Source organism: Ranitomeya imitator, chromosome 4, assembly GCF_032444005.1.
Source record: "Ranitomeya imitator isolate aRanImi1 chromosome 4, aRanImi1.pri, whole genome shotgun sequence".
Classification (NCBI taxonomy): Eukaryota; Metazoa; Chordata; class Amphibia; order Anura; family Dendrobatidae; genus Ranitomeya; species Ranitomeya imitator.
Window position 1 is genome coordinate 9492474 of NC_091285.1, and position 27933 is coordinate 9520406.

The 27933-nt window shown below is 54.5% G+C and overlaps 1 protein-coding gene across 1 annotated transcript in view; it reads left to right on the forward strand.

Moving 5' to 3' along the window:
- The first annotated feature begins 677 nt into the window (after positions 1-677).
- The window catches only part of WNT5B (Wnt family member 5B), a 149621-nt gene continuing 122365 nt past the window's right edge, over positions 678-27933 (forward strand). The window contains exon 1 of the mRNA XM_069762951.1: positions 678-1473. Coding sequence (XP_069619052.1) covers positions 1393-1473 — 81 coding nt within the window. The 5' untranslated portion in view covers positions 678-1392. The remainder of the gene's footprint in view (positions 1474-27933) is intronic.

Sequence of the window (27933 nt, forward strand, 5' to 3'; positions counted from 1 at the left end):
GCGTCCACCGCAGGAGAGAGGGGGCAAGAGGGGCCAAACCTGGCACACAGGACCCCCGCAACAGCGTCCACCGCAGGAGAGAGGGGGCAAGAGGGGCCAAACCTGGCACACAGGACCCCTGCAACAGCATCCACCGCAGGAGAGAGGAGGCAAGAGGGGCCAAACCTGGCACACAGGGCCCCTGCAACAGCATCCACCGCAGGAGAGAGGAGGCAAGAGGGGCCAAACCTGGCACACAGGGCCCCTGCAACAGTGCCAGGCAGGTGCCCCCATAATAACAGGACTCCAGTGTCGCCAGGGTCCGTTTTCCATGCGTGTGTACAGACATAGATGCCGCCGCTTCTCCTGTCAGTGATTATGCACTGACGCCTCCGTGTGCTGCACGAGTCTCACGGACCCATAGACTTGTATTGGCAGGAGATTATAACGGGAGCGCCTCAGCTCTAACTCACACGTCCGTGTCTTCCCGGCAGCACACGGAGGGGAGCGTACGAGTGACGTCATACATTATGCCTCAGTGACGTCATCACTGTCCTCGTCGCTCATCACCTTCCTGTCACTGTCACCTGCGCTCCGAGCGGCGCCTCTGAGGGGCGGGAACACGGCACGTGGGCGGGGTTTCACTGCTTTGTGAGCGTGGTCGCCAAATTATGGGCGGGGATATACAGAGGGGCGTGGTTTTAGAGTTACGGCTCCTACTGAAACAAGTTCTCATCTGTGGAGTGCGGGACGGAGACGGACACCGGGGAGAGAACTGGACACACCGGGGAGAGAACCGGACACACCGGGGGGAGAGAACCGGACACACCGGGGGGATAGAACCGGGGAGAGAGAACCGGAGTCACCGGGGAGAGAACCGGAGACACCGGGGGGAGAGAACCGGGGAGAGAGAACCGGAGACACCGGGGTGAGAGAACCAGACACACCGGGTGGAGAGAACCGGAGACATCGGGGAGAGAACCGGTCACACCGGGGGGGGAGAGAACCGGAGACACCGGGGGAAGAGAACCGGGGAGAGAGAACCGGGGGAAGAGAACCGGGGAGAGAGAACCGGAGTCACCGGGGGGAGAGAACCGGGGAGAGAGAACCGGAGTCACCGGGGGGAGAGAACGAGACACCGGGGAAAAAATCGGAGACACCACGCAGAGAAAACCGAGGACAGAACGGGACACACCGGGGAGAGAGAACCGGGAAGAGCACCGGACACCGGGACACCGGGGAGCGAGGACTGGACACAGCGGGAGCGGAGACACCGCGGACAGGCGCGAATCCAGGGGCCGTCACCGTGTACCGGGATCCCGGACTACACACGGACCGGGGATTTACAGTCCTGATCTAGGACCGGACTATGCTGCCCGGCGCCCGGTGACCCGCGGGTGTCGCCAGCACTGGATGTATCTGTGCGCTGCGTCCTGTTGTGTTGGATTTGGGAGCCTGAATCATCCCCCGAGCAGGAGACCCCCGGACATGCAGGTAAGGACCCCAGTACTGGAGCCCAGACCCCGTCACTGACCGGCAGCCCCCGAGTGTAAGAGCGTCCGGAGCCCAGACCCCGTCACTGACCGGCAGCCCCCGAATCTAAGAGCGTCCGGAGCCCAGACCCCGTCACTGACCGGCAGCCCCCGAATCTAAGAGCGTCCGGAGCCCAGACCCCGTCACTGACCGACAGCCCCCCGAGTGTAAGAGCGTCCGGAGCCCAGACCCCGTCACTGACCGGCAGCCCCCCGAGTGTAAGAGCGTCCGGAGCCCAGACCCCGTCACTGACCGGCAGCCCCCGAATCTAAGAGCGTCCGGAGCCCAGACCCCGTCACTGACCGGCAGCCCCCGAATCTAAGAGCGTCCGGAGCCCAGACCCCGTCACTGACCGACAGCCCCCCGAGTGTAAGAGCGTCCGGAGCCCAGACCCCGTCACTGACCGGCAGCCCCCCGAGTGTAAGAGCGTCCGGAGCCCAGACCCCGTCACTGACCGGCAGCCCCCCGAGTGTAAGAGCGTCCGGAGCCCAGACCCCGTCACTGACCGACAGCCCCCCGAGTGTAAGAGCGTCCGGAGCCCAGACCCCGTCACTGACCGGCAGCCCCCGAGTGTAAGAGCGTCCGGAGCCCAGACCCCGTCACTGACCGGCAGCCCCCCGAGTGTAAGAGCGTCCGGAGCCCAGACCCCGTCACTGACCGGCAGCCCCCCGAGTGTAAGAGCGTCCGGAGCCCAGACCCCGTCACTGACCGGCAGCCCCCGAATCTAAGAGCGTCCGGAGCCCAGACCCCGTCACTGACCGACAGCCCCCCGAGTGTAAGAGCGTCCGGAGCCCAGACCCTGTCACTGACCGGCAGCCCCCCGAGTGTAAGAGCGTCCGGAGCCCAGACCCCGTCACTAACCGGCAGCCCCCGAGTGTAAGAGCGTCCGGAGCCCAGACCCCGTCACTGACCGGCAGCCCCCGAGTGTAAGAGCGTCCGGAGCCCAGACCCCGTCACTGACCGGCAGCCCCCGAGTGTAAGAGCGTCCGGAGCCCAGACCCCGTCACTGACCGGCAGCCACCCGAGTGTAAGAGCGTCCGGAGCCCAGACCCCGTCACTGACCGGCAGCCCCCCGAGTGTAAGAGCGTCCGGAGCCCAGACCCCGTCACTGACCGACAGCCCCCCGAGTGTAAGAGCGTCCGGAGCCCAGACCCCGTCACTAACCGGCAGCCCCCGAGTGTAAGAGCGTCCGGAGCCCAGACCCCGTCACTGACCGGCAGCCCCCGAGTGTAAGAGCGTCCGGAGCCCAGACCCCGTCACTGACCGGCAGCCCCCGAGTGTAAGAGCGTCCGGAGCCCAGACCCCGTCACTGACCGGCAGCCCCCGAGTGTAAGAGCGTCCGGAGCCCAGACCCCGTCACTGACCGGCAGCCCCCCGAATGTAAGAGCGTCCGGAGCCCAGACCCCGTCACTGACCGGCAGCCCCCCGAGTGTAAGAGCGTCCGGAGCCCAGACCCCATCACTGACCGGCAGCCCCCGAGTGTAAGAGCGTCCGGAGCCCAGACCCCGTCACTGACCGACAGCCCCCCGATTGTAAGAGCGTCCAGAGCCCAGACCCCGTCACTGACCGGCAGCCCCCCGAGTGTAAGAGCGTCCGGAGCCCAGACCCCGTCACTGACCGGCAGCCCCCCGAGTGTAAGAGCGTCCGGAGCCCAGACCCCGTCACTGACCGGCAGCCCCCCGAGTGTAAGAGCGTCCGGAGCCCAGACCCCGTCACTGACCGGCAGCCCCCGAGTGTAAGAGCGTCCGGAGCCCAGACCCCGTCACTGACCGGCAGCCCCCGAGTGTAAGAGCGTCCGGAGCCCAGACCCCGTCACTGACCGGCAGCCCCCCGAATGTAAGAGCGTCCGGAGCCCAGACCCCGTCACTGACCGGCAGCCCCCCGAGTGTAAGAGCGTCCGGAGCCCAGACCCCGTCACTGACCGGCAGCCCCCCGAATGTAAGAGCGTCAGGAGCCCAGACCCCGTCACTGACCGGCAGCCCCCCGAATGTAAGAGCGTCCGGAGCCCAGACCCCGTCACTGACCGGCAGCCCCCGAGTGTAAGAGCGTCCAGAGCCCAGACCCCGTCACTGACCGGCAGCCCCCCGAATGTAAGAGCGTCCGGAGCCCAGACCCCGTCACTGACCGGCAGCCCCCGAGTGTAAGAGCGTCCGGAGCCCAGACCCCGTCACTGACCGGCAGCCCCCCGAGTGTAAGAGCGTCCGGAGCCCAGACCCCGTCACTGACCGGCAGCCCCCGAGTGTAAGAGCATCCGGAGCCCAGACCCCGTCACTGATCGGCAGCCCCCGAGTGTAAGAGCGTGCGGAGACCAGACCCCGTCACTGACCGGCAGCCCCCGAGTGTAAGAGCGTGCGGAGACCAGACCCCGTCACTGACCAGCAGCCCCCCGAGTGTAAGAGCGTGCGGAGACCAGACCCCGTCACTGACCGACAGCCCCCGAATGTAAGAGCGTCCAGAGCCCAGACCTCGTCACTGACCGGCAGCCCCCTGAGTGTAAGAGCGTCCAGAGCCCAGACCCCGTCACTGACCGGCAGCCCCCCGAGTGTAAGAGCGTCCGGAGCCCAGAAACCGTCACTGACCGGCAGCCCCCCGAGTGTAAGAGCGTCCGGAGCCCAGACCCCGTCACTGACCGACAGCCCCCCGAGTGTAAGAGCGTCCGGAGCCCAGAAACCGTCACTGACCGGCAGCCCCCCGAGTGTAAGAGCGTCCGGAGCCCAGACCCCGTCACTGACCGGCAGCCCCCCGAATGTAAGAGCGTCCGGAGCCCAGACCCCGCCACTGACCGGCAGCCCTCGAATGTAAGAGCGTTCGGAGCCCAGACCCCGCCACTGAACGGCAGCCCCCCGAATGTAAGAGCGTCCGGAGCGCAGACCCCGTCACTGACCGGCAGCCCCCGAGTGTAAGAGCGTCCGGAGCCCAGACCCCCGTCACTGACCGGCAGCCCCCCGAGTGTAAGAGCGTCCGGAGCCCAGACCCCGTCACTGATCGGCAGCCCCCGAGTGTAAGAGCGTGCGGAGCCCAGACCCCGTCACTGACCGACAGCCCCCCGAGTGTAAGAGCGTCCGGAGCCCAGACCCCGTCACTGACCGGCAGCCCCCCGAGTGTAAGAGCGTCCGGAGCCCAGACCCCGTCACTGATCGGCAGCCCCCGAGTGTAAGAGCGTGCGGAGCCCAGACCCCGTCACTGACCGGCAGCCCCCCGAGTGTAAGAGCGTCCGGAGCCCAGACCCCGTCACTGACCGGCAGCCCCCCGAGTGTAAGAGCGTCCGGAGCCCAGACCCCGTCACTGATCGGCAGCCCCCGAGTGTAAGAGCGTGCGGAGCCCAGACCCCGTCACTGACCGGCAGCCCCCGAATGTAAGGCTATGTTCACACTTTGCAGATTCCACTGCGGATTTTTCCGCAGCAGAATTCCAAAATCCGCAGTGAAAACCCGCTGCGGTTTTTACTGCGGATTTATCGCGGTTTTTACTGCGTTTTCTTCTGCGGATTTTCATCTGCAGTTTTCTATTGGAGCAGGTGAAAATCCGCAGAAAAGAAGTGACATGCTGCGGAATGTAATCCGCAGCGTTTCCGCGCGGATTTTTCTGCAGCATGTGCACAGCGTTTTTTGTTTCCCATAGGTTTACATTGTAATGTAAACTCATGGGAAACTGCTGCGGATCCGCAGCGGTCAAATCCGCTGCGGATCCGCAGCAAAATCCGCAAAGTGTGAACATAGCCTAAGAGCGTCCGGAGCGCAGACCCCGTCACTGACCGGCAGCCCCCCGAGTGTAAGAGCGTCCGGAGCCCAGACCCCGTCACTGACTGGCAGCCCCCCGAGTGTAAGAGCGTCCGGAGCCCAGACCCCGTCACTGATCGGCAGCCCCCGAGTGTAAGAGCGTGCGGAGCCCAGACCCCGTCACTGACCGGCAGCCCCCGAATGTAAGAGCGTCCGGAGCCCAGACCCTGTCACTGACCGGCAGCCCCCGAAAGTAAGAGCGTCCGGAGCCCAGACCCCGTCACTGACCGGCAGCCCCCGAGTGTAAGAGCGTCCGGAGCCCAGACCCCGTCACTGACCGGCAGCCGCCCGAGTGTAAGATCGTCCGGAGCCCAGACCCTGTCACTGACCGGCAGCCCCCGAAAGTAAGAGCGTCCGGAGCCCAGACCCCGTCACTGACCGGCAGCCCCCGAGTGTAAGAGCGTCCGGAGCCCAGACCCCGTCACTGACCGGCAGCCCCCGAATGTAAGAGCGTCCGGAGCCCAGACCCTGTCACTGACCGGCAGCCCCCGAAAGTAAGAGCGTCCGGAGCCCAGACCCCGTCACTGACCGGCAGCCCCCGAGTGTAAGAGCGTCCGGAGCCCAGACCCCGTCACTGACCGGCAGCCCCCCGAATGTAAGAGCGTCCGGAGCCCAGACCCCGTCACTGACCGGCAGCCCCCCGAGTGTAAGAGCGTCCGGAGCCCAGACCCCATCACTGACCGGCAGCCCCCGAGTGTAAGAGCGTCCGGAGCCCAGACCCCGTCACTGACCGACAGCCCCCCGAGTGTAAGAGCGTCCGGAGCCCAGACCCCGTCACTGACCGGCAGCCCCCCGAGTGTAAGAGCGTCCGGAGCCCAGACCCCGTCACTGACCGGCAGCCCCCCGAGTGTAAGAGCGTCCGGAGCCCAGACCCCGTCACTGACCGGCAGCCCCCCGAGTGTAAGAGCGTCCGGAGCCCAGACCCCGTCACTGACCGGCAGCCCCCGAGTGTAAGAGCGTCCGGAGCCCAGACCCCGTCACTGACCGGCAGCCCCCGAGTGTAAGAGCGTCCGGAGCCCAGACCCCGTCACTGACCGGCAGCCCCCCGAATGTAAGAGCGTCCGGAGCCCAGACCCCGTCACTGACCGGCAGCCCCCCGAGTGTAAGAGCGTCCGGAGCCCAGACCCCGTCACTGACCGGCAGCCCCCCGAATGTAAGAGCGTCAGGAGCCCAGACCCCGTCACTGACCGGCAGCCCCCCGAATGTAAGAGCGTCCGGAGCCCAGACCCCGTCACTGACCGGCAGCCCCCGAGTGTAAGAGCGTCCAGAGCCCAGACCCCGTCACTGACCGGCAGCCCCCCGAATGTAAGAGCGTCCGGAGCCCAGACCCCGTCACTGACCGGCAGCCCCCGAGTGTAAGAGCGTCCGGAGCCCAGACCCCGTCACTGACCGGCAGCCCCCCGAGTGTAAGAGCGTCCGGAGCCCAGACCCCGTCACTGACCGGCAGCCCCCGAGTGTAAGAGCGTCCGGAGCCCAGACCCCGTCACTGATCGGCAGCCCCCGAGTGTAAGAGCGTGCGGAGACCAGACCCCGTCACTGACCAGCAGCCCCCATATGTAAGAGCGTCCAGAGCCCAGACCTCGTCACTGACCGGCAGCCCCCTGAGTGTAAGAGCGTCCAGAGCCCAGACCCCGTCACTGACCGGCAGCCCCCCGAGTGTAAGAGCGTCCGGAGCCCAGAAACCGTCACTGACCGGCAGCCCCCCGAGTGTAAGAGCGTCCGGAGCCCAGACCCCGTCACTGACCGACAGCCCCCCGAGTGTAAGAGCGTCCGGAGCCCAGAAACCGTCACTGACCGGCAGCCCCCCGAGTGTAAGAGCGTCCGGAGCCCAGACCCCGTCACTGACCGGCAGCCCCCCGAATGTAAGAGCGTCCGGAGCCCAGACCCCGCCACTGACCGGCAGCCCTCGAATGTAAGAGCGTTCGGAGCCCAGACCCCGCCACTGAACGGCAGCCCTCGAATGTAAGAGCGTTCGGAGCCCAGACCCCGTCACTGACCGGCAGCCCCCCGAATGTAAGAGCGTCCGGAGCGCAGACCCCGTCACTGACCGGCAGCCCCCGAGTGTAAGAGCGTCCGGAGCCCAGACCCCCGTCACTGACCGGCAGCCCCCCGAGTGTAAGAGCGTCCGGAGCCCAGACCCCGTCACTGATCGGCAGCCCCCGAGTGTAAGAGCGTGCGGAGCCCAGACCCCGTCACTGACCGACAGCCCCCCGAGTGTAAGAGCGTCCGGAGCCCAGACCCCGTCACTGACCGGCAGCCCCCCGAGTGTAAGAGCGTCCGGAGCCCAGACCCCGTCACTGATCGGCAGCCCCCGAGTGTAAGAGCGTGCGGAGCCCAGACCCCGTCACTGACCGGCAGCCCCCCGAGTGTAAGAGCGTCCGGAGCCCAGACCCCGTCACTGACCGGCAGCCCCCCGAGTGTAAGAGCGTCCGGAGCCCAGACCCCGTCACTGATCGGCAGCCCCCGAGTGTAAGAGCGTGCGGAGCCCAGACCCCGTCACTGACCGGCAGCCCCCGAATGTAAGGCTATGTTCACACTTTGCAGATTCCACTGCGGATTTTTCCGCAGCAGAATTCCAAAATCCGCAGTGAAAACCCGCTGCGGTTTTTACTGCGGATTTATCGCGGTTTTTACTGCGTTTTCTTCTGCGGATTTTCATCTGCAGTTTTCTATTGGAGCAGGTGAAAATCCGCAGAAAAGAAGTGACATGCTGCGGAATGTAATCCGCAGCGTTTCCGCGCGGATTTTTCTGCAGCATGTGCACAGCGTTTTTTGTTTCCCATAGGTTTACATTGTAATGTAAACTCATGGGAAACTGCTGCGGATCCGCAGCGGTCAAATCCGCTGCGGATCCGCAGCAAAATCCGCAAAGTGTGAACATAGCCTAAGAGCGTCCGGAGCGCAGACCCCGTCACTGACCGGCAGCCCCCCGAGTGTAAGAGCGTCCGGAGCCCAGACCCCGTCACTGACTGGCAGCCCCCCGAGTGTAAGAGCGTCCGGAGCCCAGACCCCGTCACTGATCGGCAGCCCCCGAGTGTAAGAGCGTGCGGAGCCCAGACCCCGTCACTGACCGGCAGCCCCCGAATGTAAGAGCGTCCGGAGCCCAGACCCTGTCACTGACCGGCAGCCCCCGAAAGTAAGAGCGTCCGGAGCCCAGACCCCGTCACTGACCGGCAGCCCCCGAGTGTAAGAGCGTCCGGAGCCCAGACCCCGTCACTGACCGGCAGCCGCCCGAGTGTAAGATCGTCCGGAGCCCAGACCCCGTCACTGACCGGCAGCCCCCCGAGTGTAAGAGCGTCCGGAGCCCAGACCCCGTCACTGACCGGCAGCCCCCGAGTGTAAGAGCGTCCGGAGCCCAGACCCCGTCACTGACCGGCAGCCGCCCGAGTGTAAGAGCATGCGGAGCCCAGACCCCGTCACTGACCGGCAGCCCCCCGAGTGTAAGAGCGTCCGGAGCCCAGACCCCGTCACTGATCGGCAGCCCCCGAGTGTAAGAGCGTGCGGAGCCCAGACCCCGTCACTGACCGGCAGCCCCCGAATGTAAGAGCGTCCGGAGCCCAGACCCTGTCACTGACCGGCAGCCCCCGAAAGTAAGAGCGTCCGGAGCCCAGACCCCGTCACTGACCGGCAGCCCCCGAGTGTAAGAGCGTCCGGAGCCCAGACCCCGTCACTGACCGGCAGCCCCCGAGTGTAAGAGCGTCCGGAGCCCAGACCCCGTCACTGACCGGCAGCCGCCCGAGTGTAAGATCGTCCGGAGCCCAGACCCCGTCACTGACCGGCAGCCCCCCGAGTGTAAGAGCGTCCGGAGCCCAGACCCCGTCACTGACCGGCAGCCCCCGAATGTAAGAGCTTCCGGAGCGCAGACCCCGTCACTGACCGGCAGCCCCCGAGTGTAAGAGCGTCCGGAGCCCAGACCCCGTCACTGACCGGCAGCCCCCCGAGTGTAAGAGCGTCCGGAGCCCAGAAACCGTCACTGACCGGCAGCCCCCCGAGTGTAAGAGCATCCGGAGCCCAGACCCCGCCACTGACCGGCAGCCCTCGAATGTAAGAGCGTTCGGAGCCCAGACCCCGCCACTGACCGGCAGCCCTCGAATGTAAGAGCGTTCGGAGCCCAGACCCCGTCACTGACCGGCAGCCCCCCGAGTGTAAGAGCGTCCGGAGCCCAGACCCCGTCACTGACCGGCAGCCCCCGAATGTAAGAGCTTCCGGAGCGCAGACCCCGTCACTGACCGGCAGCCCCCGAGTGTAAGAGCGTCCGGAGCCCAGACCCCGTCACTGACCGGCAGCCCCCCGAGTGTAAGAGCGTCCGGAGCCCAGAAACCGTCACTGACCGGCAGCCCCCCGAGTGTAAGAGCGTCCGGAGCCCAGACCCCGTCACTGACCGACAGCCCCCCGAGTGTAAGAGCGTCCGGAGCCCAGAAACCGTCACTGACCGGCAGCCCCCCGAGTGTAAGAGCGTCCGGAGCCCAGACCCCGTCACTGACCGGCAGCCCCCCGAATGTAAGAGCGTCCGGAGCCCAGACCCCGCCACTGACCGGCAGCCCTCGAATGTAAGAGCGTTCGGAGCCCAGACCCCGTCACTGACCGGCAGCCCCCCGAATGTAAGAGCGTCCGGAGCGCAGACCCCGTCACTGACCGGCAGCCCCCGAGTGTAAGAGCGTCCGGAGCCCAGACCCCCGTCACTGACCGGCAGCCCCCCGAGTGTAAGAGCGTCCGGAGCCCAGACCCCGTCACTGATCGGCAGCCCCCGAGTGTAAGAGCGTGCGGAGCCCAGACCCCGTCACTGACCGACAGCCCCCCGAGTGTAAGAGCGTCCGGAGCCCAGACCCCGTCACTGACCGGCAGCCCCCCGAGTGTAAGAGCGTCCGGAGCCCAGACCCCGTCACTGATCGGCAGCCCCCGAGTGTAAGAGCGTGCGGAGCCCAGACCCCGTCACTGACCGGCAGCCCCCCAAGTGTAAGAGCGTCCGGAGCCCAGACCCCGTCACTGACCGGCAGCCCCCCGAGTGTAAGAGCGTCCGGAGCGCAGACCCCGTCACTGACCGGCAGCCCCCCGAGTGTAAGAGCGTCCGGAGCCCAGACCCCGTCACTGACTGGCAGCCCCCCGAGTGTAAGAGCGTCCGGAGCCCAGACCCCGTCACTGATCGGCAGCCCCCGAGTGTAAGAGCGTGCGGAGCCCAGACCCCGTCACTGACCGGCAGCCCCCGAATGTAAGAGCGTCCGGAGCCCAGACCCTGTCACTGACCGGCAGCCCCCGAAAGTAAGAGCGTCCGGAGCCCAGACCCCATCACTGACCGGCAGCCCCCGAGTGTAAGAGCGTCCGGAGCCCAGACCCCGTCACTGACCGGCAGCCGCCCGAGTGTAAGATCGTCCGGAGCCCAGACCCCGTCACTGACCGGCAGCCCCCCGAGTGTAAGAGCGTCCGGAGCCCAGACCCCGTCACTGACCGGCAGCCCCCGAGTGTAAGAGCGTCCGGAGCCCAGACCCCGTCACTGACCGGCAGCCGCCCGAGTGTAAGAGCGTGCGGAGCCCAGACCCCGTCACTGACCGGCAGCCCCCCGAGTGTAAGAGCGTCCGGAGCCCAGACCCCGTCACTGATCGGCAGCCCCCGAGTGTAAGAGCGTGCGGAGCCCAGACCCCGTCACTGACCGGCAGCCCCCGAATGTAAGAGCGTCCGGAGCCCAGACCCTGTCACTGACCGGCAGCCCCCGAAAGTAAGAGCGTCCGGAGCCCAGACCCCGTCACTGACCGGCAGCCCCCGAGTGTAAGAGCGTCCGGAGCCCAGACCCCGTCACTGACCGGCAGCCCCCGAGTGTAAGAGCGTCCGGAGCCCAGACCCCGTCACTGACCGGCAGCCGCCCGAGTGTAAGATCGTCCGGAGCCCAGACCCCGTCACTGACCGGCAGCCCCCCGAGTGTAAGAGCGTCCGGAGCCCAGACCCCGTCACTGACCGGCAGCCCCCGAATGTAAGAGCTTCCGGAGCGCAGACCCCGTCACTGACCGGCAGCCCCCGAGTGTAAGAGCGTCCGGAGCCCAGACCCCGTCACTGACCGGCAGCCCCCCGAGTGTAAGAGCGTCCGGAGCCCAGAAACCGTCACTGACCGGCAGCCCCCCGAGTGTAAGAGCATCCGGAGCCCAGACCCCGCCACTGACCGGCAGCCCTCGAATGTAAGAGCGTTCGGAGCCCAGACCCCGCCACTGACCGGCAGCCCTCGAATGTAAGAGCGTTCGGAGCCCAGACCCCGTCACTGACCGGCAGCCCCCGAGTGTAAGAGCGTCCGGAGCCCAGACCCCATCACTGACCGGCAGCCCCCCGAGTGTAAGAGCGTCCAGAGCCCAGACCCCGTCACTGACCGACAGCCCCCCGAGTGTAAGAGCGTCCGGAGCCCAGACCCCGTCACTGAGCGACAGCCCCCCGAGTGTAAGAGCGTCCGGAGCCCAGACCCCGTCACTGAGCGACAGCCCCCCCGAGTGTAAGAGCGTCCGGAGCCCAGACCCCGTCACTGAGCGACAGCCCCCCGAGTGTAAGAGCCTCCGGAGCCCAGACCCCGTTACTGATCGACAGCCCCCCGAGTGTAAGAGCGTCCGGAGCCCAGACCCCGTCACTGACCGGCAGCCCCCCGAGTGTAAGAGCGTCCGGAGCCCAGACCCCGTTACTGATCGACAGCCCCCCCGAGTGTAAGAGCCTCCGGAGCCCAGACCCCGTTACTGATCGACAGCCCCCCGAGTGTAAGAGCGTCCGGAGCCCAGACCCCGTCACTGACCGGCAGCCCCCCGAGTGTAAGAGCCTCCGGAGCCCAGACCCCGTTACTGATCGACAGCCCCCCCGAGTGTAAGAGCCTCCGGAGCCCAGACCCCGTTACTGATCGACAGCCCCCCGAGTGTAAGAGCGTCCGGAGCCCAGAAACCGTCACTGACCGGCAGCCCCCCGAGTGTAAGAGCATCCGGAGCCCAGACCCCGCCACTGACCGGCAGCCCTCGAATGTAAGAGCGTCCGGAGCCCAGACCCCGTCACTGAGCGACAGCTCCCCGAGTGTAAGAGCGTCCGGAGCCCAGACCCCGTCACTGAGCGACAGCCCCCCCGAGTGTAAGAGCCTCCGGAGCCCAGACCCCGTTACTGATCGACAGCCCCCGAGTGTAAGAGCGTCCGGAGCCCAGACCCCGTCACTGACCGGCAGCCCCCCGAGTGTAGGAGCGTCCGCAGCTCCCCCTCCTTCCATCTGGTGTAATGTCTGTACTCACCTTCCAGTTTGGGGTCTATAGAATCCCCCTTTGAAATGAGGTTTGTTCCCGTTCTTCATGTTAGGATTTGTATTTCCCCCTCCTCGTTTGTGCTTTGGACCCTTCTTCCGCATCCAGTATAATCAGGGTTCCCCCCCCCCCCCGGTTTGTGTACCACCCCTCTCCCCGGTCTGTGTGTCCCCCTCCCCCGGTCTGTGTCCCCCCTCTTCCCCACTAGTCTGTGTTTGTCCCCCCTCCCCCGGTTTATTTGTGTCCCCCCCCAGTCTTTGTCCCCCCCTCCTCCCCCCGGTCTGTTTGTCCCCCCCCCGGTCTGTGTGTCCCACCTCCCCCCGGTCTGTGTGTCCCCCCTCCCCCCGGTCTGTGTGTCCCCCCGGTCTGTGTGTCCCCCCTCCCCCCGGTCTGTGTCCCCCCTCCCCCCGGTCTGTGTGTCCCCCCTCCCCCGGTCTGTGTCCCCCCTCTTTTCACTAGTCTGTGTTTGTCGCCCCTCCCCCGGTTTATTTGTCCCCCTCCCCCCCAGTCTTTGTCCCCCCTCCTCACCCCGGTCTGTTTGTTCCCCCCCGGTCTGTTTGTCCCCCCTCCCTCCCCCTCGGTCTGTTTGTTCCCCCCTGGTCTGTTTGTCCCCCCTCCCCCCAGTCTGTTTGTCCCACACTCTCCCCAGTCTGTTTGTCCCCCCTCCCCCGGTCTGTTTGCCCCCCTGGTTTGTGTCCCCCCTCACCCCCTCTGTCACTTTGTCCCCCCTCCCCCCGGTCTATTTGTCACCCCCCGGTCTTTGTCCCCCTCCTCCCCCTTGTCTGTGCGTCCCACCCCCTCCCCCCGGTCTGTGTCCCCTCTCCTCCCCACCGGTCTGTATTTTTCCCCCCTCCCCCCGGTCTATTTGTCCCCCTCCTCCCCCTGGTCTGTTTGCCCCGTCCCCCCAGTCTGTTTGTCCCCTCCTCCCCCCGGTCTTTTTGCTCCCCCCGTTCTGTTTTCCCCTCCCCCTCCTCCCCCCGGTCTGTTGGTCCCCTTCCCCCTGGTCTGTTTGTCCCTCCTCCTCCCTCCGGTCTGTTTGTCCCCCCTCCGGTCTGTTTGTCCCCCCTCCGGTCTGTTTGTCCCCCCCCCCCCCGGTCTGTTTGTCTCCCCCTCGCCCCCCCCTCCGGTCTGTTTGTCCCCCCTCCGGTCTGTTTGTCTCCCCCCCCCGGTCTGTTTGTCTCTCCCCCCCCCCGGTCTGTTTGTCTGTTTGTCCCCCCCCCCCCCGGTCTGTTCGTCTCCCCCACCCCCCCCCCCCCGGTCTGTTTGTCTCCCCCCCGGTCTGTTGGTCCCCCCTCCCCCCCTGGTATGTTTGTCCCTCGTCCTCCCTCCGGTCTGTTTGTCCCCCCCCCGATCTGTTTGTCCTCCCCCTCGCCCCCCTCACCGGTCTGTTGGTCCCTCCTCCTCCCCACCGGTCTGTTTGTCCCTCCTCCCCACCGGTCTGATTGTCCCCCCCCCCGGTCTGTTTGTCTCCCCCCGGTCCGTTTGTCTCCCCTCCCCCCCGGTCTCTTTGTCTCCGCCCCCCCCCCCCCCCCCCCCCCCCCAGGTCCCCAGGTTTGTTTCCCCCCCCCCCCGGTCTGTTTGTCTCCCCCCCCCATTTGGTTGTCCCTCCTCTTCCCCCCCCCCCCCAGTCTGTTTGTTCCCCCCCCCCCCCCCACTTTGTCCTGTGCCACCTCCGGGGGTCCGTCCTCCGCTGATGTGTGCTGACAGTGTCCCGCTCGCCCGTCTCCCCTGACTCCTGTCTGTACAGACACTCCTGCCATCCAGTTGTCGGGCATGGCGGCCATATTGGCGGTCACCCAGCTTTCCCAGACAGCAGAGAGTTGATAATGACGTTAACCCTTTAATTTCGGCGGCCGCGGCTTCCTTATTGTGTAAGATACATGGTGAGCGCTTCTCAGGGTGGTCGGTTGAATTATTGGGCGCCTGAGAGTTGTCAGACTTAGTAATTGGACGATAATCTGTGCTGTCAGATTTAAAGGGGCAGCAAGTATGTAACGTAGTGTTGCCGTGGTAACGCGTCACATTACAGCCCCCTGTGCGGACAGTGGAGCACGGCTGTGGTCTGTGTTGGAAACAGTCAGCGAGCTGTCATTAGGCCAGGGGACGGTGAGCGTCGGCCCCGAAATCCGCCCCAGGTGCGTCCGAGCACGGTGATAACGAGCCTGAGGTGGTCGCCCATAGCAACCAAACTAAAAGGAAAGTGAAACCCCTGCCCTTAGCAACCAGTCAAATCCTGCCAACCTAATTGGTTGCTAATAGCTTCCACTTCCTGACTGTGTTTCGCCAACCAATCAGAGCTCAGATATCACTTTCTAACCCGCCATGACGAAATATAACCTGTTTTCTGATTGGTTAGATTGGCAGATTTACAGAGGCGAGGTGTCGGTCAGTGCAGAAGAAAGGTTTCCTAAATATGATTGTTGTCATAAAATTGTAACAAACACTCAGCTGTGATTCTAAAAGAAAACAAAATGTCTCATGGCAAGAACAGAAAACTACAAGAATGCGACCTCTGTGGCTCCATAGACATTACTGACAGAAGCGGACCACAATCTGCACAACAAGACACCCGAAACGTCCGTACACCGGACCCTCCGTACCCCGAACCCTCCGCCCCTCCGTACCCCGTACCCTCCGTACCCCGAACCCTCCGCCTCTCCATACCCCGAACCCTCCGTACCCCGAACCCTCCGCCCCTCCGTACCCCGAACCCTCCGTACCCCAAACCCTCCGCCCCTCCGTACCCCGTACCCTCCGTACCCCGAACCCTCCGCCTCTCCATACCCCGAACCCTCCGTACCCCGAACCCTCCGCCTCTCCATACCCCGTACCCTCCGTACCCCGAACCCTCCGCCTCTCCATACCCCGAACCCTCTGCTCCTCCGTACCCCGAACCCTCCGTACCTCGAACCCTCCGCCCCTCCGTACCCCGAACCCTCCGTACCCCGAACCCTCCGCCTCTCCATACCCCGAACCCTCCGCCCCTCCGTACCCCGAACCCTCCGTACCTCGAACCCTCCGCCCCTCCGTACCCCGAACCCTCCGTACCCCGAACCCTCCGCCTCTCCATACCCCGAACCCTCCGCCCCTCCGTACCCCGAACCCTCCGTACCCCGAACCCTCCGCCCCTCCGTACCCTGAACCCTCCGTACCCCGAACCCTCCGCCTCTCCATACCCCGGACCCTCCGCCCCTCCGTACCCCGAACCCTCCGTACCCCGAACCCTCCGCCTCTCCATACCCCGGACCCTCCATGCCATCAGGTATCAGCCTTATCTAGTGTCTGTTATTGAGGATTATCCAGAAAAGGAGAGAGTGGGACTGCCAGAAATGGGGGAAACTGGTAAAGTAAGTGGTAAAAATATATAACTACTATAATACTGCTCCTATGTACAAGAATATAACTACTATAATACTGCCCCTATGTACAAGAATATAACTACTATAATACTGCTCCTATGTACAAGAATACAACTATTATAATACTGCTCCTATGTGCAAGAATATAACTACTATAATACTGCCCCTATGTACCAGAATATAACTACTATAATACTGCCCCCTATGTACAGGAATATAACTACTATAATACTGCCCCTATGTACAAGAATATAACTACTATAATACTGCTCCTATGTACAAGAATATAACTATTATAATACTGCTCCTATGTACAAGAATATAACTACTATAATACTGCCCCTATGTACCAGAATATAACTACTATAATACTGCTCCTATGTACAAGAATATAACTACTATAATACTGCTCCTATGTACAAGAATATAACTACTATAATACTGCCCCCTATGTACAAGAATATAACTACTATAATACTGCTCCTATGTACAATAATATAACTACTATAATACTGCTCCTATGTACAAGAATATAACTACTATAATACTACCCCTATGTACAAGAATATAACTACTATAATACTGCTCTTATGTACAAGAATATAATGATTATAATACTGCTCCTATGTGCAAGAATATAACTACTATAATACTGCCCCTATGTACCAGAATATAACTACTATAATACTGCCCCCTATGTACAGGAATATAACTACTATTATACTGCTCCTATGTACAAGAATATAACTACTATAATACTGCCCCCTATGTACAAGAATATAATTACTATAATACTGCTCCTATGTACAAGAATATAACTACTATAATACTGCTCCTATGTACAAGAATATAACTACTATAATACTGCCCCCAATGTACAAGAATATAACTACTATAATACTGCCCCTATGTACAAGAATAGAACTACTATAATACTGCCCCTATGTACAAGAATATAACTACTATAATACTGCTCCTATGTACAAGAATATAACTACTATAATACTGCCCCTATGTACAAGAATAGAACTACTATAATACTGCTCCTATGTACAAGAATAGAACTACTATAATACAGCCCCTATGTACAAGAATAAAACTACTATAATACTGCCCCTATGTACAAGAATATAACTACTATAATACTGCCCCTATGTACAAGAATATAACTACTATAACACTGCCCCTATGTACAAGAATATAGCTACTATAATACTGCCCCTATGTACAAGAATATAACTACTATAATACTGCCCCTATGTACCAGAATATAACTACTATAATACTGCCCCCTATGTACAGGAATATAACTACTATAATACTGCCCCTATGTACAAGAATATAACTACTATAATACTGCTCTTATGTACAAGAATATAACTATTATAATACTGCTCCTATGTACCAGAATATAACTACTATAATACTGCCCCTATGTACCAGAATATAACTACTATAATACTGCCCCCTATGTACAAGAATATAACTACTATAATACTGCTCCTATGTACAAGAATATAACTACTATAATACTGCCCCCTATGTACAAGAATATAACTACTATAATACTGCTCGTATGTACAAGAATATAACTACTATAATACTGCTCCTATGTACAAGAATAGAACTACTATAATACTGCCCCTATGTACAAGAATAGAACTACTATAATACTGCTCCTATGTACAAGAATATAACTACTATAATACTGCCCCTATGTACAAGAATATAACTACTATAATACTGCCCCTATGTACAAGAATATAACTACTATAATACTGCCCCTATGTACAAGAATATAACTACTATAATACTGCCCCTATGTACAAGAATATAACTACTATAATACTGCTCCTATGTACAAGAATATAACTACTATAATACTGCTCCTATGTACAAGAATATAACTACTATAATACTGCCTCCTATGTACAGGAATATAACTACTATAATGCTGCTCCTATGTACAAGAATATAACTACTATAATGCTGCTCCTATGTACAAGAATATAACTACTATAATACTGCTCTTATGTACAAGAATATAACTATTATAATACTGCTCCTATGTACAAGAATATAACTACTATAATACTGCCCCTATGTACCAGAATATAACTACTATAATACTGCCCCCTATGTACAAGAATATAACTACTATAATACTGCTCCTATGTACAAGAATATAACTACTATAATACTGCCCCCTATGTACAAGAATATAACTACTATAATACTGCTCGTATGTACAAGAATATAACTACTATAATACTGCTCCTATGTACAAGAATAGAACTACTATAATACTGCCCCTATGTACAAGAATATAACTACTATAATACTGCCCCCTATGTACAAGAATATAACTACTATAATACTGCCCCTATGTACAAGAATATAACTACTATAATACTGCCCCTATGTACAAGAATATAACTACTATAATACTGCTCGTATGTACAAGAATATAACTACTATAATACTGCTCGTATGTACAAGAATATAACTACTATAATACTGCCCCTATGTACAAGAATATAACTACTATAATACTGCTCGTATGTACAAGAATATAACTACTATAATACTGCTCGTATGTACAAGAATATAACTACTATAATACTGCTCCTATGTACAAGAATATAACTACTATAATACTGCTCCTATGTACAAGAATAGAACTACTATAATACTGCCCCTATGTACAAGAATAGAACTACTATAATACTGCTCCTATGTACAAGAATATAACTACTATAATACTGCCCCTATGTACAAGACTATAACTACTATAATACTGCCCCTATGTACAAGACTATAACTACTATAATACTGTCCCCTATGTACAAGAATATAACTACTATAATACTGTCCCTATGTATAAGAATATAACTACTATAATACTGCCTCCTATGTACAGGAATATAACTACTATAATGCTGCTCCTATGTACAAGAATATAACTACTATAATACTGCCCCTATGTACAAGAATATAACTACTATAATACTGCCTCCTATGTACAGGAATATAACTACTATAATGCTGCTCCTATGTACAAGAATATAACTACTATAATACTGCTCCTATGTACAAGAATATAACTACTATAATACTGCCCCTATGTACAAGAATATAACTACTATAATACTGTCCCTATGTACAAGAATATAACTACTATAATACTGCCCCTATGTACAAGAATATAACTACTATAATGCTGCTCCTATGTACAAGAATATAACTACTATAATACTGCTCCTATGTACAAGAATATAACTACTATAATACTGCTCCTATGTACAAGAATATAACTACTATAATACTGCCTCCTATGTACAGGAATATAACTACTATAATACTGCTCCTATGTACAAGAATATAACTACTATAATACTGCTCCTATGTACAAGAATATAACTACTATAATACTGCTCCTATGTACAGGAATATAACTACTATAATACAGCCCCATATGTACAAGAATATAACTACTATAATACTGCCCCTATGTACAAGAATATAACTACTATAATACTGTCCCTATGTACAAGAATATAACTACTATAATACTGCCCCTATGTACAAGAATATAACTACTATAATGCTGCTCCTATGTACAAGAATATAACTACTATAATACTGCTCCTATGTACAAGAATATAACTACTATAATACTGCTCCTATGTACAAGAATATAACTACTATAATACTGCCTCCTATGTACAGGAATATAACTACTATAATACTGCTCCTATGTACAAGAATATAACTACTATAATACTGCTCCTATGTACAAGAATATAACTACTATAATACTGCTCCTATGTACAGGAATATAACTACTATAATACTGCTCCTATGTACAGGAATAACTACTATAATACTGCTCCTATGTACAAGAATAACTACTATAATACTGCTCCTATGTACAAGAATATAACTACTATAATACTGCTCCTATGTACAGGAATATAACTACTATAATACTGCCCCTATGTACAAGAATATAACTACTATAATACTGCTCCTATGTACAGGAATATAACTACTATAATACTGCTCCTATGTACAAGAATATAACTACTACAGTTGTCGCCAAAAGTATTGACACCCCTGCAATTCTGTCAGATAATACTCAGTTTCTTCCTGAAAATTATTGCAAGCACAAATTCTTTGTTATTATTATCTTCATTTAATTTGTCTTAAATGAAAAAACACAAAAAGAATTGTCCTAAAGCCAAATTGGATATAATTCCACACCAAACATAAAAAGGGGGTGGACAAAAGTATTGGCACTGTTGTGAAAAATCCTGTGCTGCTTCTGTAATTAGTGTAATTAACAGCACCTGTCACTTACCTGTGGCACCTATCAGGTGTTGGCAATAACTACATCACACTTGCAGCCAGTTGACATGGATTAAAGTTGACTCAACCTCTGTCCTGTGTCCTTGTGTGACCACATTGAGCATGGAGAAAAGAAAGAAGACCAAAGAACTGTCTGAGGACTTGAGAAACCAAATTGTGAGGAAGCATGAGCAATCTCAAGGCTACAAGTCCATCTCCAAAGACCTGAATGTTCCTGTGTCTACCGTGCACAGTGTCATCAAGAAGTGTAAAGCCCATGGCACTGTGGCTAACCTCCCTAGATGTGGACGGAAAAGAAAAATTGACAAGAGATTTCAACGCAAGATTGTGCGGATGTTGGATAAAGAACCTCGACTAACATCCAAACAAGTTCAACCTGCCCTGCAGTCCGAGGGTACAACAGTGTCAACCCGTACTATCCGTCGGCGTCTGAATGAAAAGGGACTGTATGGTAGGAGACTCAGGAAGACCCCACTTCTTACCCCGAGACATAAAAAAGCCAGGCTGGAGTTTGCCAAAACTTACCTGAAAAGGCCTAAAACGTTTTGGAAAAATGTTCTCTGGTCGGATGAGACAAAAGTAGAGCTTTTTGGGCAAAGGCATCAACAAAGTTTACAGGAGAAAAAAAAGAGGCATTCAAAGAAAAGAACACGGTCCCAACAGTAAAACATGGCGGAGGTTCCCTGATGTTTTGGGGTTGCTTTGCTGCCTCTGGCACTGGACTGCTTGACCGTGTGCATGGCATTATGAAGTCTGAAGACTACCAACAAACTTTGCAGCATAATGTAGAGCCCAGTGTGAGAAAGCTGGGTCTCCCTCAGAGGTCATGGGTCTTCCAACAGGACAATGACCCAAAACACACATCAAAAAGCACTAGAAAATGGCTTGAGAGAAAGCACTGGAGACTTCTAAGGTGGCAGCAATGAGTCCAGACCTGAATCCCATAGATCACCTGTGGAGAGATCTAAAAATGGCAGTTTGGAGAAGGCGCCTTCAAATATCAGCAGTTTGCCAAAGAAGAATGGTCTAAAATTCCCGCAGAGCATTGTAAGAAACTCATTGATGGTTACCGGAAGCGGTTGGTCGCAGTTATTTTGGCTAAAGGTTGTGCAACCAAGTATTAGGGTGAGGGTGCCAATACTTTTGTCTGGCCCATTTCTGGAGTTTTGTGTGAAATGATCAATGTTTTGCTTTTTGCTTCATTCTCTTTTGTGTTTTTTCATTTAAGACAAATTAAATGAAGATAATAATACCAAAGAATTTGTGATTGCAATAATTTTCAGGAAGAAACCGAGTATTATCTGACAGAACTGCAGGGGTGTCAATACTTTTGGCCACAACTGTATATCCTGTATTATACCCCAGAGCTGCACTCACTATTCTGCTGGTGCAGTCACTGTGTACATACATTACATTACTGATCCTGAGTTACATCCTGTATTATACCCCAGAGCTGCGCTCACTATTCTGCTGGTGCAGTCACTGTGTACATACATTACATTACTGATCCTGAGTTACATCCTGTATTATACCCCAGAGCTGCACTCACTATTCTGCTGGTGCAGTCACTGTGTACATACATTACATTACTGATCCTGAGTTACATCCTGTATTATACCCCAGAGCTGCACTCACTATTCTGCTGGTGCAGTCACTGTGTACATACATTACATTACTGATCCTGAGTTACATCCTGTATTATACCCCAGAGCTGCACTCACTATTCTGCTGGTGCAGTCACTGTGTACATACATTACATTACTGATTCTGAGTTACTTCCTGTATTATACCCCAGAGCTGCACTCACTATTCTGCTGGTGCAGTCACTGTGTACATACATTACATTAGTGATCCTGAGTTACATCCTGTATTATATTCCAGAGCTGCACTCACTATTCTGCTGGTGCAGTCACTGTGTACATACATTACATTCTGCTACAGAATTCTGCTACAGATGGATCTGGATAAGTTGGAAACTTGGGCTGAAAGGTGGCAGATGAGGTTTAACAATGATAAATGTAAGGTTATACACATGGGAAGAGGGAATCAATATCACCATTACACACTGAATGGGAAACCACTGGGTAAATCTGACAGGGAGAAGGACTTGGGGATCCTAGTTAATGATAAACTTACCTGGAGCAGCCAGTGCCAGGCAGCAGCTGCCAAGGCAAACAGGATCATGGGGTGCATTAAAAGAGGTCTGGATACACATGATGAGAGCATTATACTGCCTCTGTACAAATCCCTAGTTAGACCGCACATGGAGTACTGTGTCCAGTTTTGGGCACCGGTGCTCAGGAAGGATATAATGGAACTAGAGAGAGTACAAAGGAGGGCAACAAAATTAATAAAGGGGATGGGAGAACTACAATACCCAGATAGATTAGCGAAATTAGGATTATTTAGTCTAGAAAAAAGACGACTGAGGGGCGATCTAATAACCATGTATAAGTATATAAGGGGACAATACAAATATCTCGCTGAGGATCTGTTTATACCAAGGAAGGTGACGGGCACAAGGGGGCATTCTTTGCGTCTGGAGGAGAGAAGGTTTTTCCACCAACATAGAAGAGGATTCTTTACTGTTAGGGCAGTGAGAATCTGGAATTGCTTGCCTGAGGAGGTGGTGATGGCGAACTCAGTCGAGGGGTTCAAGAGAGGCCTGGATGTCTTCCTGGAGCAGAACAATATTGTATCATACAATTATTAGGTTCTGTAGAAGGACGTAGATCTGGGGATTTATTATGATGGAATATAGGCTGAACTGGATGGACAAATGTCTTTTTTCGGCCTTACTAACTATGTTACTATGTTACTATGTTACATTACTGATCCTGAGTTACATCCTGTATTATACCCCAGAGCTGCACTCACTATTCTGCTGGTGCAGTCACTGTGTACATACATTACATTACTGATCCTGGGTAACCTCCTGTATTATACTCCAGAGCTGCGCTCACTATTCTGCTGGTGCAGTCACTGTGTACATACATTACATTACTGATCCTGAGTTACATTCTGTGTTATACCCCAGAGCTGCACTCACTATTCTGCTAGTGCAGTCACTGTATATATACATTACATTACTGATCCTGAGTTACCTCCTATATTATACCCCAGAGCTGCACTCACTATTCTGCTGGTGCAGTCACTGTGTACATACATTACATCACTGATCCAGAGTTACATCCTGTATTATAGCTGCACTCACTATTCGTTTGGTTAACTTGAAGCCTTCTAGTTTGTAATATCCCGTACACCTACAGAGTTATGAATACAGCTCTGTAGTGACATGGTGTGGGGCTTTTCTATACAGACCAATGTTGCTGTATGGCTGCTGCCGGTCTCCTCACTACTATATGGCAATAATGTGTTATTCGTGGTGGTCACTGCCCAACTCCTTGTGTTCCTGGATGGGCTCTTCCCTGCTGTCAGGGTGAGTATTGGGCACTGCTATGTGGCTGCAGTCTGTGCTGTTTGGGCGCTGCTGTGTGGGTGTAGTCTGCTGTTTGGGCACTGCTATGTGGCTGTAGACTGCTGTTTGGGCGCTGCTATGTGGCTGCTGTCTGTGCTGTTTGGGCACTATGTGGTGCAGTCTTTGCTGTTTGGGCATTATGTGGCTGCAATTTGCTGTTTGGGCACTATGTGGCTGCAATTTGCTGTTTGGGCACTATGTGGCTGCAGTCTGTGCTGTTTGGGCACTATGTGGCTGCAGTCTGTGCTGTTTGGGCACTGCTGTGTGGCTGCAGTCTGCGCTGTTTGGGCGCTGCCGTGTGGCTGCAGTCTGCGCTGTTTGTGCACTGCTATGTGGCTATAGTCTGCTGTTTGGGCACTGCTATGTGGGTGCAGTCTGCTCTGTTTGGGCACTGCTATGTGGGTGCAGTCTGCTCTGTTTGGGCGCTGCTATGTGGGTGCAGTCTGCGCTGTTTGGGCACTATGTGGCTGCTGTCTGCGCTGTTTGGGCACTATGTGGCTGCAGTTTGCTGTTTGGGCACTATGTGGCTGCAGTCTGTGCTGTTTGGGCACTATGTGGCTGCCGTTTGCTATTTGGGCACTATGTGGCTGCAGTCTGTGATGTTTGGGCACTATGTGACTGCAGTCTGTGTTGTTTGGGCACTATGTGGCTGCCGTTTGCTGTTTGGGCACTATGTGGCTGCCGTTTTCTGTTTGGGCACTATGTGGCTGCAGTCTGTGATGTTTGGGCACTATGTGGCTGCAGTTTGCTGTTTGGGCACTATGTGGCTGCCGTTTTCTGTTTGGGCACTATGTGGTTGCAGTCTGTGATGTTTGGGCACTATGTGGCTGCAGTCTGTGATGTTTGGGCACTATGTGGCTGCAGTTTGCTGTTTGGGCACTATGTGGCTGCAGTTTGCTGTTTGGGCACTATGTGGCTGCAGTCTGTGATGGTCACTATGTGGCTGCAGTCTGTGATGTTTGGGCACTATGTGGCTGCAGTTTGCTGTTTGGGAACTATGTGGCTGCAGTTTGCTGTTTGGGCACTATGTGCCTGCCGTTTGCTGTTTGGGCACTGCGGCCATGTGGCCATCATGTTGTACTTGTATTAACCCCTGGTGTGCCTGCCGCCTCCTGCAGATACATTTCTGTAATGGTCTAATCCTGGTGGAGATGTCGCCGTAATAAAAATGATTTTGCAGTCTGCACATGAGCCTGTTCTCCATCCCCCCCCATCCTCCCCGGCCCACCCTCCGCTTCCTCCCCGGCCTCCATCGTCTCACATTGCCGAGGCTCCCCCTTTCCAGAGCCTCCCAGTTAATCTAGGACACATGTTGCCCCAAGTTTATAAACCTTGAGGGACATGGCGTCTGGGCGGTGGAGGAGCGCAGGTTTGGGCCGGGAATGTCCCCTCAGCATCTTCCTCGTGTCAGCAGCCAACAAACCTTTGTCCTTTGACCAAATTTCAGGTGTTTTTTTGTAGGGCAGAGGCGTAACACAGTGCTGGGGCCTGACCGTCCCTTTAACCCTGACCCCATCACAGAGTGCCCCCCCCCATGGCTCGTGTATAGGGGGATGTCCTGCTGGCCCTTCATAAAGGGTTAATCCTATACATAGGGTGGGGGATACTTACCGGTCACTGGCGTCTGTCTGTGGGACCCCCAGTGGCCATGAGAACGGGGGTCTGGAATTATGAGGCTGGTGCTCTGCGGAACCTCTCCGGGGATGGAGCGAAAGTGCGCGCGCTCAGCCTCCATCTCTCTCATCCTGCAGTATCTTTAAATAGAGTACACAATAAGTTTATTGGTCTCCTTCCCCTTCTGGCAGCTGTAACTGTTGTTCCCAGTAAGTTCCATAGGTAGTTTTCTACATCTTCTGGATGCGCTAATGTAATGCCAAGTATGTTCCCCAGTTAGTCTCCTTCATCCTCTGGCAGCTGTAAATATAATTAGGTTTCCCTGCAGATAGTTATATAATAATTGTACCATACAGACTGTTAAAAAGAACAGTAATGGCCTCTGCTTGGTGTCAGGAAATCAGTTCACATTTATGATCAGATTGTGCTGTTTCCATGGTAACGGTCACCATGTTCCAGAACTACATGTCACATCGCTGTCAGTTGATACATTGTTTCCCTGTTTCATTTACTGTATTTTTCATGAATCAGGAAGCCCTGGATGGACCTGGCTTTGGTCATATAGCATCATTAAGTGTATCTAAGCTTTCGATGTGTGATACTGTCTGCTGAGCTATGTATCTAATCTGATCATGTGACCTGATCTGCTAAAACATTGTATCTAATCCAGTTATGTGTGAAACTGCCTTGGCCCCGCTGTATCTAATTCTGCAACATGTGATGCGGTCGCTGAGCTGCTGTATCCAATCCTATCATGTGTGAAATGTGTGGACGATTCCTGGATGGACAAGAATGTGGATTATCCCGGGAGTCAGTGAGGATGAAGGAGAGCGAAGGGCTGCGCATACAGACACCACTGCAGACCCCCAACTGCCCCCCGACACCTGCTGAGATGTGAGACCCCAACACACCTCCAGCAGAGGACACTGCGCCTATACACTGCACAGCACCGCCCCCCTATATATATACACTGCACAGCACCACTCCCCATATATATATATATACACTGCACAGCACCACTCCCCATATATATATATATATATATATATATATATATATATATATATATATATATATATATACACTGCACAGCACCACTCCCCCTATATATATATATATACACTGCACAGCACCACTCCTCCTATATATATATATATATATATACACTGCACAGCACCACTCCCCCTATATATATATATATATATATACACTGCACAGCACCACTCCTCCTATATATATATACACTGCACAGCACCACTCCCCATATATATATATATATATATATATATATATATATATATATATATATATATATATATATATATACATACACTGCACAGCACCACTCCCCCTATATATATATATATACACTGCACAGCACCACTCCCCATATATATATATATATACACTGCACAGCACCACTCCCCCTATATATATATACACTGCACAGCACCACTCCCCCTATATATATATATACACTGCACAGCACCACTCCTCCTATATATATATATATACACTGCACAGCACCACTCCCCCTATATATATATACACTGCACAGTACCACTCCCCTATATATATATATATATACACTGCACAGTACCACTCCCCCTATATATATATATACACTGCACAGCACCACTCCTCCTATATATATATACACTGCACAGCACCACTCCCCATATATATATATATATATATATATACATACACTGCACAGCACCACTCCCCCTATATATATATATACACTGCACAGCACCACTCCTCCTATATATATATATACACTGCACAGCACCACTCCCCCTATATATATATATACACTGCACAGCACCACTCCTCCTATATATATATACACTGCACAGCACCACTCCCCATATATATATATATATATATATATATATATATATATACATACACTGCACAGCACCACTCCCCCTATATATATATACACTGCACAGCACCACTCCTCCTATATATATATATATACACTGCACAGCACCACTCCCCCTATATATATATATACACTGCACAGCACCACTCCTCCTATATATATATACACTGCACAGCACCACTCCCCCTATATATATACAGTGGGGCAAAAAAGTATTTAGTCAGTCAGCAATAGTGCAAGTTCCACCACTTAAAAAGATGAGAGGCGTCTGTAATTTACATCATAGGTAGACCTCAACTATGGGAGACAAACTGAGAAAAAAAAATCCAGAAAATCACAGTCTGTTTTTTTAACATTTTATTTGCATATTATGGTGGAAAATAAGTATTTGGTCAGAAACAAAATTTCATCTCAATACTTTGTAATATATCCTTTGTTGGCAGTGACAGAGGTCAAACGTTTTCTGTAAGTCTTCACAAGGTTGCCACACACTGTTGTTGGTATGTTGGCCCATTCCTCCATGCAGATCTCCTCTAGAGCAGTGATGTTTTTGGCTTTTCGCTTGGCTACACGGACTTTCAACTCCCTCCAAAGGTTTTCTATAGGGTTGAGATCTGGAGACTGGCTAGGCCACTCCAGGACCTTGAAATGCTTCTTACGAAGCCACTCCTTCGTTGCCCTGGCG